The sequence below is a fragment of the Loxodonta africana genome, chromosome 18 (genome assembly GCF_030014295.1).
Source record: "Loxodonta africana isolate mLoxAfr1 chromosome 18, mLoxAfr1.hap2, whole genome shotgun sequence".
Lineage (NCBI taxonomy): Eukaryota > Metazoa > Chordata > Mammalia > Proboscidea > Elephantidae > Loxodonta > Loxodonta africana.
In genome coordinates, this window is record NC_087359.1 from 79,248,100 (window position 1) to 79,268,276 (window position 20,177).

The 20,177-nt window shown below is 47.9% G+C and overlaps 1 protein-coding gene across 1 annotated transcript in view; it reads left to right on the plus strand.

Moving 5' to 3' along the window:
* Positions 1-19,512, plus strand: part of HS3ST3B1 (heparan sulfate-glucosamine 3-sulfotransferase 3B1) — a 56,248-nt gene extending 36,736 nt beyond the window's left edge. The window contains exon 2 of the mRNA XM_003420585.4: positions 13,235-19,512. Coding sequence (XP_003420633.1) covers positions 13,235-13,853 — 619 coding nt within the window. The 3' untranslated portion in view covers positions 13,854-19,512. The remainder of the gene's footprint in view (positions 1-13,234) is intronic.
* The last annotated feature ends 665 nt before the right edge of the window (positions 19,513-20,177 follow it).

Sequence of the window (20,177 nt, forward strand, 5' to 3'; positions counted from 1 at the left end):
GAGCCTCCACTGACGGCTGGGTGGTGGCTGCACGTGAGGTGCACTGGGTGGGAACTGAACCTGGGTCTCCGACCTGGAAGGCAATAATTCTACCACTGAGCCAGCAACGCCCCCAACAGAGTCGTTTTTAGGGAGAACTCGTTGCCGTCAAGTTGATTCCAACTCATAGCAAGTGAACCTGTAGGACAGAGTAGAACTACCCCATGGGGTTTCTGAGGAGCGGCTGGTGGATTTGAACTGCCGACCTTTTCGTTAGCGGCTGAACTCTTTTTAGGGAAGGTAAATGATTTTATTAAGTGGTCAGTATATAGATCTGGTTCCAGAAGTTGGGTTGTTTCTTTTCACCAGCCTCAGGTACACTAATTCCCCTGAAGTATGTTTTGCTCCTTGTAAGCCTCATTGTCTGTCATGTGGAGAAAAGGAAGGAATTAAGGAGAAAAGAAATGAAGGAAAGGAGAGAGGGAGGGAATACAGGAGGGTGGAAGGTGGGACGGAAGGAAGAAAGGGACGGAGGGAGGGAGGGAAGGGAGGGAAGGAAGGAGGGAAGGAGGGGACGGAGGAAGAGAAGGAAGAAAGGGAGGGAGGGAAGGAAGGAAGGAGGGAAGGAAGGAGGGAAGGGAGGGAAGGAAGGAGGGAGGGAGGGAGGGAAGGAAAGGCCAGGCCCTCCAAAGTGTGCTGTGTTTGTGTTAAAAGCTGCCTCAGTCCCCAGTCCTCTGGCTTGATTCACCCTATTAGTTCAGCAACGTCACCCAAGGAGGGCTCAGTTCCCTTTGCCTCCGGTGTCTTTCTGGCGGACTCTGAAGGAGGGTTTGAAAATCCAAGAACAAGGGAGCCTTCACAGCACAGATGAAGAATTACAGGAAATGGAGATTCTTTCAAGTATTTGTTTTTACATGAGCCTTTGATTTTAAGAACTGATTCGGTGTCCCTTTCTCTTTAACAGTTTTTCCCTCATCTACAAACACATAGCAAAGGAGGAGTAAAGAGGGGGATCTGAGTGGGGTTGGAGTCCCTGGTTTTGCACATAGTTAACACACTCAGCTGGTTGGAGGTTCAGGTCCACCCAGAGGTGCCTGAGAAGAGAGGCCTGGTGATCTACTTCCAAACAAAGCAGCCATTGAAACCCCCAGGCAGCACAGTCCTACTCTGATGCACAGGGGTCGCCATAGGTCGGCGTCCACTTGATGGTTTATGAGTGTGCTGGGTTTCATCCTACACCTCTGCAGGGTTTTGTCATTCACCTACAAATTGCAGTTGACTCTCCTCCAAAATTTTTTGTAAAATAGGACAAATGTTTCTATTTCACAAACGAGAAAAGATAGCACAGAGATGTTAGATAAGTTGACTGAGGCCACACAGCCTACCTTTTAACTCCAGTTTTCTTTTTTACTAATCAGACTGCCGAACAAATGGGTTCCTAGTTTTACGGTGCACTTGACATTGACCTCTCTGAATTATACCTCCTGGAGGGGTCTCCCATACCGATACCCCCGAAGGGCATTTTGTACACATTCAATCATCAAGTATTTGTGTAGGTTCTACTTAACAGTTGCTGTCAGTCGAGTTGATTTCGACTCATAGCGACCCCATGTTTTAGAGTAGAACTGTACTCCATAGGGTTTTCAATGCCTGATCTTTTGGAAGTAGATTGCCAGGCCTTTCTTCCAAGGCACCTCTGGGTGGACTCAAACCTCCAACCTTCTGGTTAGCAGTTGAGTACATTAACTGTTTGTGCCACACAGGGACTTCTTTTACACACTTAATCATCAGATATTTGTGTCTATTCTATTTAACCCCTGTCAACTTGTACCTTACTTCCCACTGGCATTAGGAGGAGGTGAGTAGTGGGGTAGAGGGAGAGATGGAGATTGTTAGGGTCCGCCAAGAGAATTTTAGAGCTGAATGACAGACACCGTTTTAACCAGTCCATTAAATTTTACACGCGGGAAACAGATCAGAGCAGTTAAAAGACTTGTCCAAGGTCTCTGGGTCTTATCAGGGCTTCCCAAGCACAGGTACCCTGCCTTCCCTCAGGGTGTGGGAAGCCCCCTCCCTTGCTGGCTTCCCAGTTCGGGGTAGGGATTTCCCTCAGCTCTTTGTTGGCTGGGGGCACTGAGGGGCTCCCTAGCTCCTGGGTGAAGGCCTATTTATAAACATTCGTACTTTGTTGCCACGGGCAGCTTTTCTGGGGGTGAAGCAGGGAGCTGGAGTGGATTCCCGGGAGCATGTGAACAATTAAGTGAATGCGCTGCCTGAGGGCTGGCCCTTTGTTGGCAGGGCAGTAACCCTGCCAGGGCCTGTTCACCACCCCAAAGAAAGAAGCCTGTTACAGACTGGAAGCCAGAACGGACCCAAGACAGAGAGCCACCCAGGTGCCGCGGAGAAGTCTGTGCGAGGAGGACCGAGCAGAGCCATGTCAAGAGTGGCCTTTTTCAGCGGGGCTCTGCAGGGCTACTCTCTCTCTTTGGGTACTCAGCCCTGCCATCACCCCCACCCCCTGCCTTGGCAGGGCTGGTTTTACTTTCTCAAAAGTCTGCTTCCCAGAAAACTTCTTTTCTTTCCTTCTAATGATTTTTTAAGGTTTTTTCAGGAAACAGGGCAGAGATTTCTCTGATTACACATGGTTTGTCGCAGCATACAGTGAGGTCCAATAAACGTGGGCAAGACCCCAGAGAGCTCCCACAAAAGGCTATTAGCTTCTAATTGAAACCCTCCCTGTACCCCCACCTCCCCCGACTCCACCTCCTCCACCCCACCCCCGCCTCCCCCTGCCCCCACCCCCTCCACCCCCACGCCCTCCACCCCCACCCCCCACCCCTTCCAGGAACAGGAACTCGGGCCCTTTGTGAAGCAGGGTCTATAACCAAGGATCCTGCCAAAATGAAAGGAACCTTGAGTTGACCCAGAGGAGCAGGACGCTCTTTTGCGCCCCACCCCCTTACAGCACTCAAAGGCGTTTCATTTTCTGAGCAGTATTGAAATTCTCAGACAATGGAGGCCAAATCCTCACGGTGGGGGTGGGGGCTGGCAGTGAGGAGAGGAGGAGGGCTAGGGGAATCCAGCCTTTGTTATTTTCCGTCTGTTCTACCCATTACCTTAACAAAAAAAGTAAAGAAAAAAGACCCAACAAACTTTATAATGACTGATGACATCACTTCCGGCCCCCCACCAACCAGGCAGAAATCCAGAGCAACAGACTATTTACTATTTTGTTTTAAATGATTTTAAACTCTGCCAGAGGAGTTCTTTGATATGCAGACCTCTGCCCCAAATGGAGATAATTATTTATGGAGAAGTAATAGAGGAAAAAAAAAAAAAAATTTTTTTTTTTTTTTAATAGAGGCAGAGATTATTTACAGAGAAACAGAAGGTCAGTGAAAAAGAGGAAGACCCTCAAGGAGATGGACTGACACAGTGGCAGCAACAATGGGCTCAGACAGAGCAACGATTGTGAGGACGGCACAGGACCGGGCAGTGTTTCGTTCTGCTATACATGGAGTTACTGTATCTGAACGACTTGGCACCTAAAAACAAAACAAGCCTTTTAAAGGGCCGAGAACTAGAGGGCTTTGAGGCTCCCTTGGAAAGGAAGGCGGCTCCCGATAAGGAGTGGTTGGACTGATAAACATCTTCCTCCCACCCACCCCCAAACTAAACAACTAGGAAGACAACTCCTTTCAAGAAGGAACTTTACTGAGTTACAACTTACAGTTCAAGTTACAGCTCTCAGGAGAGGGCTGGGATTCCCGTCTCACGCCCCCATGGCTGTGTCAGGTTTTCTAGAAAAAGTCCCTCTCGTCCCTGGGCATCTCAGCTTTCCGTAGAAGAAAGGAGAGACGACTGTAGCTTTTCTTTTTGTATCCCCGAAGTTCACTGTGGCTTATAATGTCATGAGACGGGAAGACACCAAGGCATGTTATTTGGGGTTGGTAATTTGCCTTCAGAGTCCCCGGGTGGTGCAAATGGTGCAAATGGTTAACGGCCTGGACTGGTAAATTCGAGTCCACCTGGAGACACCTCGGAAGGAAGGCCAGATGATGTACTTCTGAAAAATCAGCCATTGAAACCCAATGGAGCACAGTTCTGCTGTGACACACGTGGGGTCACCGTGAGTTGGTGTCAACTAGACAGCAACTGATCAATGGGCATCTTGGACTTCAGAGAAGTTAATAGTTTGGCTCACGCTTGTTCCTACAGAGAATCCTGCAGCTGGGACTGTGTTGGCTGTGGGACCTCCTCTTTATCTTCTCCCTGTATTTTCCTAGAAAGTGTTTTAACACCTTGGCCTAGAGGACCCAGTGCCAAGGAAACCTGGGGGAGACGCCCCACCCCCAAACCTGCCAGTGCCTCTCACCTCCAGGACTGGTCTGGCAGCTTTGAAGTTTGCTGATTGGAAGTGTCCCCTCCCCTCCCCCACCTCACTCGGGATTTATCTAAAAGGCTGCAGCCTCAATCTTATTCTTTCAAGTTTGCCTCCTGAGCTGGTCTCATCTGTCTCCCTGTGATGGGGAGATTGAGGCATCCGGTCCAGTAATGCTGAGCCAAACATAAAACCCCCAGCTTCCTGTGCACGGCCTGTCATTTTCTTCCCTGCGAAGCAGACAGGGAGAGCATCAGGGTGTCACTGCCAAGGACAGGAGGGAGTGAGCGAGGGGCTTGCAGCAGCCCATATTGGGCAAGACGAGGGCGCAGAGCCCTCAGAGACCCCAGTGACTGAAGAACGTCCTTTCTTAAAATAAAAACCAGAAACCAAACCCATTGCTGTCTAGTCCATTCCCACGCATAACGACCCTGTAGGACAGAGCAGAACTGCCCCATACGGTTTCCAAGAAGCGGCTGGTGGATTCAGACTGACTTATCAGAAAGTTTGAAAGTCCCTTGTCCTGCCTGTCTTACATTATGACGGGTTAACTTTTACGATTCTCAGTTTTGTCATGAATAGAGAGAAAGATTTTTCTACTTTCCCGAGCAGCTGGAGAATGAAGGAGCCAGGGTTTGTGGGGCCCTTTGAGGTTCACGGGGGTCCTTGGGTGGTGTGAATGGTTAACACATGTGGCTGAGTTTCTGGAAGGAGATCACCAGGCCTTTCACCCCAGTCTGTCTTATTCTGCAAGATTCGCAAAATTGGCCTCAAGATTAGCAAACAGCAAAACACCCAGTGGTCATTTTTAACACTAAATCATTTCAGTTCCACAGGGTTTTTTAAGAAGAGAATTTTCTTTCATTTTAAGCGACGCACTTGGCACAAGCATAAATCAGAGAATCTAGGGCGAGTCCTGCTCTTAACTGTTTCCTTTTCTTTCTTCTGCTGGTGACGGTATCCTCTAGCTCTTGGTGATGACAGAATTAGCTTGTCTGCTAGTTCTTCTCTGTCACACTGCTGGAGACGGCCTTGTCTTTGGTTTCCTCTGGTTTGCCTCATGTGGTTTACCGGGAGGCTGACTTGTATTTGATGACTAGCTGCTGAGGAGTGTGTGTAGGGGCAGCAAGCCTCCTTCTCATCCTTTTGCACGAAGCCTGCTTGTGTTTCGCTTGTTCTTTTTTCTGTAATTTGTAGGCCATGGGGGCGTCCGCCCCCACTTCCCTCGGAAGCTGGACTACTTTCAGCTGAGAGAGCCTAGGACCCTTTGTAAGGCTCTAGCTGTATGGCACAGCGGTTAAGAGCTTGGCTGCTAACCAAATGGTCAGCAGTTTGAATCTAGCAGCCTCTCCTTGAAAACCCCACGGGGCAGTTCTACGCTGTCCTGTAGGGTTGGTATGAGTTGGAATCGACTCGACAGCAATGGGTTTGGTTTGGTTTTGGTAGCTGTAACTCTAGCCGTTTGACTCAAATGACAAGTCTTGGATGAACTGAGTAACTTTCTGCTCTTGTTCACAAGTTTTGCTGTTGTGTTTCTCCACCACGGTGGCCTTCTGTACCCAGCACGCTGTCCCCACTCGGGTGCACATGGACATCAGTGGAGTCAATGACCGAAGTGCATGTCAGCCCCGGGTCCGCAGGTTCCACAGAAAGATGGTTTCCAATCCTGGCTGCACATCACAGTCGCCTGTAAGATGCCAGTGTTGGGGCCCCACCCACTGGGGACCTGGTTCAGTCAGTGTGGGTTGAAGCCTAGGGTTTTAGCGTTTGTTAAAAGCAGCCTGGGTGATTCTAAGGTGTGTCCAGGGATGAAATGACAGCCAGAGAGGCTGTGCAGAGCTTTCCTGTATATATGAGATACCCCCTCTAAACCCTCCTGGTGCCCAGGCTCCTGGCTTGGGACCACTGGTGCCCCAGGCCCTAATGTGGGGAGAAGTCTGCCTCCCCTCAGGGCTCCCTGAGGGACCTGTCTCACCCCTCAGGCTTTCTGTTGTGAGTGTCCTCCTGCAGTCACCAGGTGGCTCACATTTGCTTACCATCTCCTAGGCTTCTAAGGGACGCATCTTCTGGGCTGTGAACATTTCACCTTAGGCTTGGGCTAGGGCAGTGGTGGTTCAGTGACGGACTTTCTGCCTTCCTTCCGGGAGACCCGGATTCGATCCTAGTGCGCAGGCTTGCATGTTGCTATGGTGCTGAACAGGTGTCACTTCAAGACTAAGACAGACTAGGAAGAAAGACCTGGCATGTACTTTTGAAAATCAGCCTTTGGAAACCCCATGGATCACAGCAGTTCAGTTCACAGTGGATCATGGGGATGGCACAGACTGGGCAGTGTTTAGTCCTGTTGCTCAGGGGTCGCTGTGGATCAGGGCTAACTCGGTGGCAACTGACAGACAGACTTGGACTGGAGGTGCTGTTCAGCCACATCACTTCACAAGCCTTTACTGGTGATCTGTGCTGGGCTTAACGTGCTTGCCAGAGAGGCATCCCTTCCCACCCGTGTGGGAGAGAGGGGGCTAGGGGCCGCGGGCAGAGCGGAGCTGTTTAGGTGAATGGTAGTATTACAGGCCCCATAGAATGCAGCGAACAGCGGAGAATGTGAACCGGAGATCCATTGTTTAAAATGACTTACCTTTGAACAATTATTGCCAGCAGCTACCTCATCCTAGCACTGAAATACCTACTATTAAGATCCTAGTCTGTGATGGAGAGAAAAAAGTACAGATGCCCAGTGTGTTGTGGTGAGTTTCTCGGTCCTATTCAGGAGGTACAAAGGAGGGCTGTGGGACAGAGGGGTGCGACATGATGAAAAGAGAAACCTCGGGGAGAGCCTCCAAGTCCTGACTCCACCCTGCAGGCAAGGCACCCTCTCTCTTTCAGCCTCAGTGTCTCCAGTCTTCCATTGAGGATTACAGCACCTACCTCCGAGCCTGGCCGAGAAGGAATCCATCAGATAATGCATGGGAAAGTGTCCTTGCAAGCTCCAAACACTGTATAATTACCAGCTGTGACTCTGAGTTTGAAAAACTGGCTTTCATAATGAGAAGCCCAATTACCCTGTATAATGGGCTGGGGCAGCAGCAGGCGTAGCTGGGGTGGGCACGCAGGATGCGGGTGAGGGGAGCCTCGCCCTCGGCCACCTCCTTATCCTCTCTTCTATCTGGGAGCCACTGCTGTGTCCAGAATGGTGTCTGAGCGGGAGGGCAGGAGCCTGGGCTGGCGAAGGGGAGGAGAAGGGCCGCGCTCCATGAGGGAGCCCACGAAGCGGGTGGAGAGGACTGTGCTCCAGGAGCAGGTGGTGGAGGTGGGGCCGTGTTGGGAGAAGACCGGCTCAGGAGGAGACTGGAGACTTAGCTATAGCTGCCTGGACATGCCAGAGCCCCCAACAGCCTTCTCAGGCACTGCCGTGTTCCCCACTCGGTGGCTCCACAGGGGTGTTCTGGGAACCCAGTGCCCCCGAGAGATGGGCCCCCGCCCTCCACAAAGAGGCTCCTTCACCTCCAGTTGCGACTGAATTCGACTCTGACTCCCGGTGACCCCGTGCGTGTCAGAGTAGAGCTGTGCGCTGTGAAGTTTTCAAAGGCTGATTTTTCTTTTGCAAGTAGATCACCAGGCCTTTCTTCCAAGGTGCCTCTGGGTGGACTCAAACCATCAACCAGGTTTTCAGTTAGCAGCAAGCACTCTAACTTTATTCCCCCTAGGAACTCCATGGAGAGGGCTCGGGAGATGTTTGCTGAAATAGTGGAGAACCCTGTTGTGCTTCTGACCTGTGAGCCACTCATTGCCTTGGTCTGTAGCCAAGCACCCTGGGTGGGGGGTGACTCTGGAGCCCACAACGGAGAAGGGCAGAGAGTCCCTTTGTCATGGCAGTTGCTCTGCCATCTCCATTATTTTGACAAAGAGATAATCAGAGAAAGTCATGAAGGTCCCTTGAGTGACTTCCCACACATTTGTACAAACTCCAGACCTCCCTGGGGAGAGGGGTCCCCTGGCACTATTACTCCAGAATGGGTAAATGACCAGAGGGGAGCCAAGCACAGTCAGCCTCCTCACAACTCAGGAAGTCCTTTCTTGTGGCTGAGGAGGCTTTGCCTTTGGACTTGAGTATAATGTAGATCTCCCCTGTCCTTGGTGTCCCTAGGGGGTACAGATAGTTAATTTCGTTGGCTGCTAACTGAAAGATTGCATGTTTGAGACCACCCAGAGGTGCCTTGGGAGAAAGCCCGGGTAATCTACTTCTTAAAAAGCAGCTATTGAAAACGCTGTGGAGAATAGTTCTATTCTCACATACATAAGGAGCCCTGGTGGCACAGTGTGTAAACTGATCTACTGCTAATAACCAAAAGTTGGCGGTTCGAAACCACCAGTGGCTCTGGGGGAGAAAGATGTGGCGTTCTGCTTCCATAGAGATTTACAGCCTTGGAAACCCTATGGGGTTGCTATGAGTTGGAATGGACTTGATGGCAGTGGGTTTTTTCACACATACATGGGGTTGCCATGAGTCGGAATTGGCTGGCCAGCAACCGGTGCTTCGTTACGGGGTTTCATATTCACGATTGCCTCTTTAGCTGTTCTGGGTGTTCCCATCAGGCCCTCCTTTGAGGACGCTGAGGAAGGGCAGGCAGCAGAGCTCAGAGCCCAGGCAGGCTGAGAGCAGAGTCCAGCACTCCTGCTCCTTGTCCCCTCCCAGGAGCTGAGCCTTCCCCTTTGTTCCTTTGTGGGGTGGAATCAAGTGGGTGGCAGGTCCCCTGTGTGTAAACCTTGCTTCCTTAAAGCCTTGCCAAAGTCTTGTCAACATGAGAAAACTGATAATGTTTTCCTAGCATAGGGACCGGGCTCGGGCTGAGTGCTGTGCACAGACTAGCTTCACTGACCAGGCAGTCATCATCATGTTTCTCATGGTTCAGTAGAGAAGACGGGGGCACAGATAGGTGGAGTGGCCTTCCCAGGGTCACACACCTTGTAAACGGTGGGGCTGAGAGTCCAGCCCAGTGAGCCCAGGATAGGCTATGCCGTCCCTGAGGACAGACGCCAGAAACCACACCCCCTGCAATAGCTGTGAAGAACCTTGAGTCCTGGAATTCCATGAATCTCCATGATAGCACTTTGATTCTGAATATTGATCTCTGGTTGGTTGTCCAACTGCAGATGGTTTAACACAGGAGAAAGACTTGGAATTTATCAGATTGGACTTGCTGTTGAGTGACATGCAAAATACGCTGAGTGCCAGGGCTCTCTACCCCACCATCGTATTAGCCTGCTGCTGCTGCTGTGTTAAGCTTAGTGGTTAATAGGCAAAGTAGGTCAATCCAGGTTTAGCTCAGCCGATGGTGGCTGCAGTGCCACTGAGGAGGTCTTTAAGGGAGACACGTCCTCTTCTAGCTCCCTGCTGGCCCGTTCCTAGAAGCAGCAGCTCTCCCAGGGAACTGCCCTATCTGGCTTTCGTGATAAACAATTTATATCATCATTTCTACAGATGTGCTCAGCAGAGGAGTTGTGGATTAGGGATGGCTTTAAATTGGAAGTTTAGAATGCCCTACTGAGAGGTAAATATTTGGTCCAAAACGTTGTGGAAATGGTCTTTTTTTATTCCTGTGCCCAGATGGGAATAAAACAGAAATCTCTCTCCCATAGTTAATGGAAGATTGTAGATTGGAGGCCAAAATTTAGTATTTAGTTAGTTAACATGTTTCTTTTTCTTATACACACAGCAGCTACCATGTACCATAAGCTGTGCTGAGCATTTTAATAACATTAATGATGATAACGGCTGATGCTTGTCAAGTACATACCATATGTCAGGTATGTTCTAAGCATATTATGATTATTAATTGTTTTAATCCTCATTAAACCCACAAGGTAGGTATAATTATTTCTGCTTTTGTAAGTGAGGCAGGAAAGCTAAGGAAGTTGTTGAAGATGGCACAGTTTATAAGTGGCAGAGCCAGGATTTGAACCCAGATAGTCTGACTTCTGAACCCATATTTCTTAACTGATAAGCTAAACTGCTTCAATGTGATAAACCTTATTTAATTTTCATAACAACTGAACCTATTGCCGTCAAGCTGATTCCCATAACGACACTATAGGACTGAACAGAACCGCCCCGCAGGGTTTCCAAGGAGCGACTGGTGGATTTGAACTGCTGACCTTTTGGTTAGCAGCCGAGCTCTTAACCACTGTGCCACCAGGGCTCCTAAGAACCGAAGGAGGTGAAATTCTTACTATTTTACGTATTAGGATACTGAGGTTCAGAGAGGGTAAGTAATTTGCCTCCTGGTCACACAGCTAGTAAGTGGTAGAGAAAGGACTCAACCCCGGCCCATTTATAGCAAAGCCCATATTCCTAACCTTTAATATTTTCATTGAGGGCTTATCAGTCAGACTACTTATCCGTTCATTCTTTCAACATATATTTATCAACAAAAAAGCCAGTTCCCGTGGAGTCGACTCCAACTCATGACAACCCCATATGTGTCAGAACAGAACTGAGCTCCCTACGGTTGGCTGGTTTTTCAGAAGTAGATTGCTATCCCTTTCTTCTGAGGTACCTCTGGGTAGACTCAACCTCCAATCTTTTGGGTAGCAGCCAAGGGCACTAACCATTTATCCCACCAATTGTTAAACACCTGCTATTGTCCTAGACAGGAGCCTTGGTGGTGCAGTGGTTAAGCACTCAGCTGCTAACCCAAAGATTAGCAGTTGGAACCCACCCAGGGGCTCCACAGTAGAAAGATGTAGTGTTCTGCTTTTGTAAAAATTATGGCCTCGGAAACTCTATGGGCCATCTCTACTCTGTCCTATAGGGTTAAAATGAGTCAGAATCAACTTGACAGCGATGGGTTTGGTTTGATTTTGGACTGTCCTAGACAGCATGTTATCTGGTAGGAATGTACTGGGATGGGAGCAATAGAGTCCCTGCGTTCACACACCTGGGGTCTGTTTCCCAGGAAGGCATCTCACCTGATGCCCTCCCAGCTCCCGTCCCTCGTTTCCCCTGTCCCGAGGTGCTGTAGAACCTTAGGTAGGCATTGTCTTTTGCTTTCAGGCTTGCTTTTAGGTTTGGAAACCCCGGAGGCATAGTAGGTAAGAGCTACAGCAGCTAACCAAAAAAGGTCGGCAGTTTGAATCCACCAGGCGCTCCTTGAAACCCTATGGGGCAGTTCTGCTCTGTCCTGTAGGGTGGCTGTGAGTCAGAATCGACTCGACGGCAGTGGGTATGGATGCTTTTGGTTTATGTTTCACTTCTCCCCTATATGTACCCTCCTCCCGACCCGAGGGTTTCCTCGTTCCTTTTCTCCCATCCTCCTGTCTCACCCTCTGCTTCCCTTCCTGGGTGCTGATTCCACTCCCTAGAGCAGTAGCCAGGTGGGAGTAAACCAGAAATCTCTGTCTATCCCAGGGCTAATGGAAAATTGCAGATCTGTGACCAAGCTTAGTGTCTAATTAGTTAACATGGGCTTCCTTGAAAATGCCCTATGGTGTGGACTGGCAGCATCCACAGGCTCCCAAGCTGTGGTCAGGACTCTGTCCCCGTGTATTTTATAGCACAATCGCATAGTTATATAAGAGAAGCTGTGTAATAACCTGCATTTGCAACCTGTTGTTTTCTAATACCACCTGTATTCATGTGCCTTTTGACTTAATTTCTTGTAACCAAGGTCTTACATCATCGAGTCACGTTATTTTTTGCTCTGCTTACCACCACAAAACTGCTTTTTGGTCTAAATATCATGGCCTTTATCTTGTGTAGATCAGTTTGTCTTCATAAACCAAAAAAAAAACCAAGCCCATTGCCATTGAATTATGGTGACCGTACATGTTACAGAGTAGAGCTGCTCCATAGGGTTTTCTTGGCAATAATCTTTATAGAAGCTGATAGCCAGGTCTTTCTTCCTGCCAAGCTGCTGGCTGAGCTCAAACTGCCAACCTTACATACCTTGGTTTAAATTAATGCTGTGATAGATATCATACCTTTTTTTTTTTTTTTTTTTAATGGATTCTGAGGTATTTTTTGAAACTTCTAGAGTTGAGTCTCATTGATTTCCTCTGACGTTTTTGCATCAGTTGGTGCCTCATCTAATTTCACCTGATTTTTGGCTGCGACATGCTTGGTTGCTGTCAGGTATGCATGTTGTTGGCAGACTTTTTGATGAACGTCCAGGGGAACATTTTCTTCCAGTGCCCAGGCACATGCATCCCAGCTTGGTGAGCATTTGAAGGCAGGAGAGAGAGATCTCATGAGTCTCCAGGAGCCCCAGGTGCTGTTACTTAGGAAGACATAAATCCAAAGGCCAAAGGTTCATAGAGGTAAAACAAAGACATATTTTTGACATTGCATTTTTGGGGCACCTCTGCGTTCAGCAGTTTTTAAAACTTGGGTCCCCTGAAAACCAAGAGAGAGGTCACACCTACAATAGTGTCATGGAGAAACGTGTGTCTTGTTTTTTTGACACCTTGGACAAAGATGTCTTCACATTTGAGGTGCATAGTACCTGACGTACCTTTAAACTCTAAAACTCTGCTTGTATTTTTGCATGTTTCTACAATTGTTCCCAGTAATAAGAGGGAGGAATCCATGGGTGGTGCAAGCAATTAATGGGCTCAGCAGCTAACCCAAAGGCTGGTGGTTCAAGTCCACCCAGAAGCACCTCTGAAGAAAGGGTTAGTGACCTACTTCCAAAAAATCAGCCCTTGGAAACCCTGTGGAGCACAGTTCTACTCTGACACATGTGGGGTCACCAAGAGTTGGAGCTGACTCCTTGGCAAATGGTTTTTTTTAAAAAGGAGGAGGATTGGGAGTGTTGACATTGAGATGTGTGGCCAAAGGAGCATCCCCTTCTGACCCCAGTTTGGTTTGTTTGCTTTTCTCAGGGACCTGATGCCGAGAACCCTGGAGGGGCAGATCACCATGGAGAAGACGCCCAGTTACTTTGTCACGCGGGAGGCACCGGCACGCATCTCGGCCATGTCCAAGGACACCAAGCTGATCGTGGTGGTGCGCGACCCCGTGACCAGAGCCATCTCGGACTACACGCAGACGCTCTCCAAGCGGCCCGACATCCCCACCTTCGAGGACCTGACGTTCCGAAACCGCACGACGGGCCTCATCGACACGTCGTGGAGCGCCATCCAGATCGGCCTGTACGCCAAGCACCTGGAGCACTGGCTGCTGCACTTCCCGCTGCGCCAGATGCTCTTCGTGAGCGGGGAGCGGCTGATCCGAGACCCGGCCGGCGAGCTGGGGCGCGTGCAGGACTTCCTGGGCCTCAAGAGGATCATCACCGACAAGCACTTCTACTTCAACAAGACCAAGGGCTTCCCCTGCCTCAAGAAGGCCGAGGGCAGCAGCAAGCCCCACTGCCTGGGCAAGACCAAGGGCAGGACCCACCCCGAGATAGCCCCGGAGGTGGTGCGGAGGCTGCGGGACTTCTACCGGCCCTTCAACCTCAAGTTCTACCAGATGACTGGGCATGACTTCGGCTGGAACTGAACAGATGCAGGCTGTGTAACTTACCATGTGGCTTATATATGGAGAGGAATTATATGTATGTAAAATGTACAGAAATCTATTTTATAATAATTTATTTTTAGTTCATAAGCAATTAATTCACTAAGCTGCCTAGCCACACTCTTTAGAGAGTTAGCTCCATAATGTTAACATTCCAAAGTGTTTAACCCTGCTATTTTGTTGTTCTTGGCCTCAAGATTGATGGTGCTTCCATTTTCTCCTACTCATTCTATTTAAAACGAAGAAAAGCACAACTTGGAGATTTTTGTTGTTACGGGTATTCAGCCTTCAGTCAGTGTCTGGATTCTTCACTTCCTTGTGTCTTGGATCTCAGATTCTAGCTTCCATTTCTCCTCCTGCCTGCGTACCTCAGAGCGGCGCTGCCTCCACGTGGCTCTGCTCTGCAGGTTGTACCTCACGGAGCAGCTTCCTTGTCCATGTGGTACCTCATTCCCAAGGAGGTAGGTGCCAGACCACAGAGCTAGGCTGGTTTCCAAGTTCACTCAGCACATGGGGGAATCGCTGACTTTGCAGGGACACACCTACCCTTTTGCCATCTGACTGCCAATGCCTATTTACTTTAGCTTTTGAAGGATGACCCCGCATCTTCTTCTGTGTATTCCTGGTTCATTTTCCAGCTCGAAGTGTATCCAAGTGTGAGCTCCCTCTTTTCCAGATCACGGGTGTGAAATGCTTGGCTGCTGTTTTAGAAATAAAGATGATCTCCTCTGGTTTGTCTGTGAGCCCACCACGCTCTGGTCCCTGGGAAGACAGTTCTACTTTGACACACCAAAGAATCCTACCAGCTAGCAGAGCCTCTGGCACAAAGCGAGGGTGCTGGGGATCAAGCTCCAGAGGGGTCAGGTGCATCCCACACCATCAGCATCTGCCAAGACACTGCTGGGTGCAGAGTCAGCCTGCAGTGGGCACATCTCACTAGGGTGACAGCCTCAATGGGGAGAAAAGACAAAGGCCCCCAAATGGCAGGTGGCCTGGCAGAAGAGGAGATCACTGGAACCCCTTCTAGATGTCTGAAACTTCTCCCCTGGGAATCCTAGCTTCTCTCAGAATGACAACATGGTCTGTAGCCAAAAGCCAACAGCAAGAACCAGGAGTGGCCCTTGTAAAGGCAGGTTGGGAAAGCTGGCACCATATTGTGTGTAAGCCCTTGAACCTGACATGTGTAGCTGCCCCTTGCTCTAGCCAGGTCTTGGCAGAGGGGTTGCCAGCATTGTTACAGCTGGTACAGAATGTTCTCCCAGGCCTGTCTGTTGACAGACCAGCTCGGGATCATTGATAATGACTAGCTAGTGGCAGTTGGTAATGATATAGCAATATCACCCAATATCCTACTCAGTCTATTCTAAACCAGAATGCCTCAACCATAAAATAACTGTTCCATCGAGAAATATGTGGGACGATATACATAATGTCAGAATGGTTGGGTTGTTACATTTATAAAGGAAGTTTTGTAGGTTGTACACATTAACTTGCCTGATAGTGTAAGAAAAAAGATGAAAAAAGAAAAAGTAACTCATTTTAAGAAGCCAGTCGGAGATGTCACTGGTCTTTACAGGATATCTTGTTGACAGTCTGGTTTGCATTGGCCCACAAGTTTTAGTCTAGATCCAGCTAGCTTCTGCTTAGCAGCAAAGCTGTTGTTGTGTGGGTTCTGCGTGGGAGGATGGTCATCGGGGGCTCCACGCCTTCCCCGGGTGTAAAGCTCATGTGACTCTGCAGAGTAGTGCCGAGCCTGCAGCTTTGGAAAAGCACAGTCATAGCATGGTTCTCCCTCTTGCGGCTTGGATATCAAAGTACGAGGGTGCTAATTGGACATGTTTTTTTTTCCTGTCGGCAGGCTTATTGGAAATAAAGCTGAGAACAGCTCTTCTCAGTTACAGCATAAAATTCCTTAACATAAAAATCAACATCCAAATCCTCAACCTAGTCTTGCCATGTCCACCTTCCAGCCACTCACACGACCTGCAGAACTGCAGAAAATTGAAGAGAAGGTCATGCAACCAGGCGGTAGGAAAGATGTGCAAGAGGCTTTCCTTCCCCTTCAGGTCCCTGCCCTCCTCCCGGTCTGAACAATTTTTGGTGAAGTTGTCTATTCCTTGACTTAAAACTGAAACAGGAAATGTTCATATGGAAGGATCATTTAGTTATGAACACTGAACTGGGTCAAAATTCTTTTCTGGGTCAAATCCTTGAATCCAAACGGATGTCAATAATTAGCACTGATGGACTAAAACAAATTTTCTATGTAATACAAATAAATCAAGTATCATGTGGGTCTTTTCATAAGGGCCTGCTAGCTTATGTTTCTAACTGGTCCTGACATAGCATCTGCCCCCTGGTTACACCCCGTCATGTGATAGTTATTACAGGGCCTGAGTCCTCGTGTCTTTTTCCTGGAGAAGTTATGCAACAAGTAAAATTGAGCCTTGGGTTTCTTCCTGTCCTTGCAATCTGCAAGGCTGCCAGACTTCACTTTTTAGCTGCTAGACGACAAACACCATTTTATGTTTTGGCAAATTTTCCTAGCACATGTTATGGGTTTCTCCCAGTTTACAGGAAAACTTCTCATACTCGTGGTAATATTTTATTCCTACCAGTTTTGTTTCTTTCCTCATTAAAAACAAATGAAAAAGTAAACAAAAAAATTGGAGGTTGTTATTGTTCCTATCTATCACGAGCTTTCTTTGAGCTTGTTTGTGTGGTAGTATGTTAACTTGGTAGGTGGCACCTAAAAACGTATTTTAGGTATAGTGACTACGTAATAAATACTTATTTTGATGATGGAGGAAGAGGAATTGTCTTCTTTGTAGGATTATCTTGGGGAGTCCTTTTTAGTGACATGTGCGTTTTAGACCTTATGGAGAAACACGCTTCAGATCCTGCCAGGATATTTTTGTAAGAAAGGGAAATGGAAGGTTCCAATAAGCTAGAAACACTTGGTATGTTCTAAAATGCTGACACAGAAGTCAATGTCATTTTTTAGTTTATCAAGAAGGATGATCCATAAAAAGTAAAGGTGTGGTTAGATTTTTTTTTTCACTTTCGTAACATTAATTTATGAATGAGTTTCATTCAGCCCAGTAATATGAAATACTGTGCAAATTCTAGCAGTGTGTCTTTCTATAACCTGGATGTTAGAATAGCCAATATGTACAAAAAAAATTATATCAAGTATTTTGTCCTATGTATAACACAAATTAATTTTACACAGAGAAAGATGTTTCTAGGAAAATGAAATTCTGGTAATTCACACTATTTCTTTGTATGAACAAATAAAATATATTTTACCAACTTGTAGGCACTGTTCATTGAGGTATTGCAGGTGGGCAGGGTAGCACTATTTTATTCAATAGCTGAGTGTGTGCGTGTGCACATTGGCTTAAGTCTTTCAGATTTAAAAGGATCCAATCCAGAAATGACTATATTATCAACTAGTCCTTAAGAATTGGGGATAGACTTTGCTTGTTTCTGCAAGTGGCCATGTGGTCACAGAGGGTATTTGGAACAATCTTCTTCCACCACCCATTCTGTATTCCCTTTACCCTCAGCAAGCCCCTCAGGTGTTCGTGATTCTTTGCCTGCTGGAGTGTGACCCAAACCTTCATTCCTGAAGGGTCTTGGCCATTAGTAGTCATGTTGGGATTGGGTTGTCGTAGTTTTCCATTGACTTTAATCACAAGGCATGGTGGCACTAAGAGACACCCTAAGAGATCTCCTGCTTTCCAGACATACTTTTCTTTACCTCCATTGTGTAATATCAATCTGATTTCCTCTTGGTAATCAGGATCAATCACACCAGTCCATATGATAACTCCCTTCTTTGCCTGTTGATCCAGAGGCATAAGGAGCTCGTAGTGGCCAGGTAGCATTCTTAGCTTCCAGTTCAATGGAATCAGTAATGTGTCTCCATATGGGAGCATTCTTCTCTTTGGAACTAAGACTTCTACACCTGTAGAGCATAGCGTCATGGGGACAGGAGGCAAACATTTTGCGAGTGGGTCACTAAAATAGGGTTGCCACTTCCATTTCCACCCCTTGATCCCTGAACCCATGAATCCTAGCTATGGGAGAAACAATACCATATCTTTGATGCTGGTTTAGAGCATATACAATCTCCTGGAGAACATTGCCCCCACTCTGCAAGGTATTGCCACCTAGCTGGTGCTGTAGTATGTCTTTAGAAAGCCATCCCATCATTCTATCAAGCCAGCTGCATCAGGATGATGGGAAACATGGTAAGACCAGTGAATTCCATGATCCATTACTGCACTTCACTTGCTGTGAAGTGAGTCCCTTGATCCAAGACGATGCTGTGCGGGATACCATGATGATAGATAAGGCATCTGTAAGTCCACAGATGGTAGTTTTGGCAGAAGCATTGAGTGCAGGTGTCTTAGGCTAGGTTCTCTAGAGATGCAAAACCAGTAAAGCGTATAAATATATATAGAGAGAGATTTATATCAAAGAAATGGCTCGTGTGATTGTAGAGGCTGGAACGTCCCAAGTATGTGGTTTAGGATAGAAGCTTCTGATTCATGTAGCCACAGTTGCTGGTGAACCCAAGATTGGCAAGTTGGAAAGCAGGGCTCTTGCTCACAGGCTGTGAATATCAACAAATCCCAAGGTTGACAGGCAAGACCTCAAGGCTTCTGATTCATGTAGCTGCAGGGGCTGGTGAGGCCAAGATTGGCAGGTAAGCTGATAGCTCAAGTCCCAAGAACCAGAGGTCAGACAAACAGGAGTCAGCTGCAGGACCCAGAGGAAGCAAAAAGCCAGAACGTCTGCTTATATTCAGATGCAGGCCACACCTCCAAGGAAAATCCCTTTAAACCAATTGGCTGCACACAGTAGATTCAAACGTGGGAGTGATCACATATAAACACTGAGTATCGTGGCCCAGCCAAGTTGACACACAATCTTAACCATCACAGCAGGGAAGGCAAATTTATATCCAGAGGAAGTGTCTATTCCAGTAAGAACAAATCGCTGCCCTTTCCATGATGGAAGTGGTCCAATGTAATCAACTTGCCACCAGGTTGCCGGCTGATCACCTCAAGGGATGGTGCCATATTGGGGACTCAGTGTTGGTCTCTACTGCCGGGAGATTGGACACTCAGCAGTAGCTGTAACCAAGACAGCTGTGGTGAGTGGAAGTCCATGTTGCTAAGCCCATGTATAAACTCCGTCCATGCCACCATGGCCACTTTGTTCATGAGCCCATTGAGCAATGACAGGAGTGCCTGGGGAAAGAGGATGAGTGGTTTTTCACAGAACACATCATCCTATCCACCTGATTGTTAACATAATCCTCTGCTGAGTTCACCCTTTGGTGAGCATTCACACGAGACCCAAATATCTTCATTTCATGGGCCCATTCAGAGAGGTCTAGCCGCATAGCTCTTTCCCCATACCTCCTTGTCTGCAATTTCCCAGTCACGTTCCTTACAATTCCCTGGCCATCCAGGCAAACCATTGGCCACAGCCCATGAATCAGTATACAATCACACACCTGGCCATTCCTCCTTCCAAGAAAAGTGAGCACCCAGGTGCAATGCTGGGAATTCTGCCCATTGGGAGGATTTCCCTTCACCACTGTCCTTCAGGGAGGTCCCAGAGAGGAGTTGTAGTGCTGTCTTCACATCAGGCAGAACCACCTGTAAACCAGGCATGAGTTTTCTCTTCCTCAGTCAACTGATCATAAGAAACTCCCTTTGAGGCCATTCATGCAGACTGGGAGAGGGCAGGTAATGTAATAAATATGGAGACCTTGGGCATTTGGGCCACTTCCTTACACAACTTATGCCTCAGGTCCTCCTTGGGCTCAGTCTCGTATATACCACTTCCATTTAATGATGGAGTTCTGTTGTGCACATCCAACACCCAGTTTATGATGGGCCGCTAAGGCCGTGTGATGAATTGGTGTCCCATGGTTAAGTGTTCAGTCTCTACTAAGACCAAGTAAAAAGCCAAAAGCTGTTTCTCAAAAGGAGAGTAGTTATCTGCTGAGGATGGCAGGGCTTTGCTCCAAAATCCTAAGGGTCTGTTCTGGAATTCAGCAATAGGGGCCTTCCAAAGACTCCAAACAGCATCTCTATCTGCCATGGACACTTCAAGCACCGTTGGGTTCAGTAGAATCATATGGCCCAAGTGGCAGATGGCACTGCAGTCGGAATCTGTTGCAAATTTTTCTCATGTTCTGGGCCACACTCAAAACTAGTAGCTTTTTGAGTCACTTGATAAATATGCCAGAGCAGCACATCCAAATTAGGGATATGTTGCCTCCAA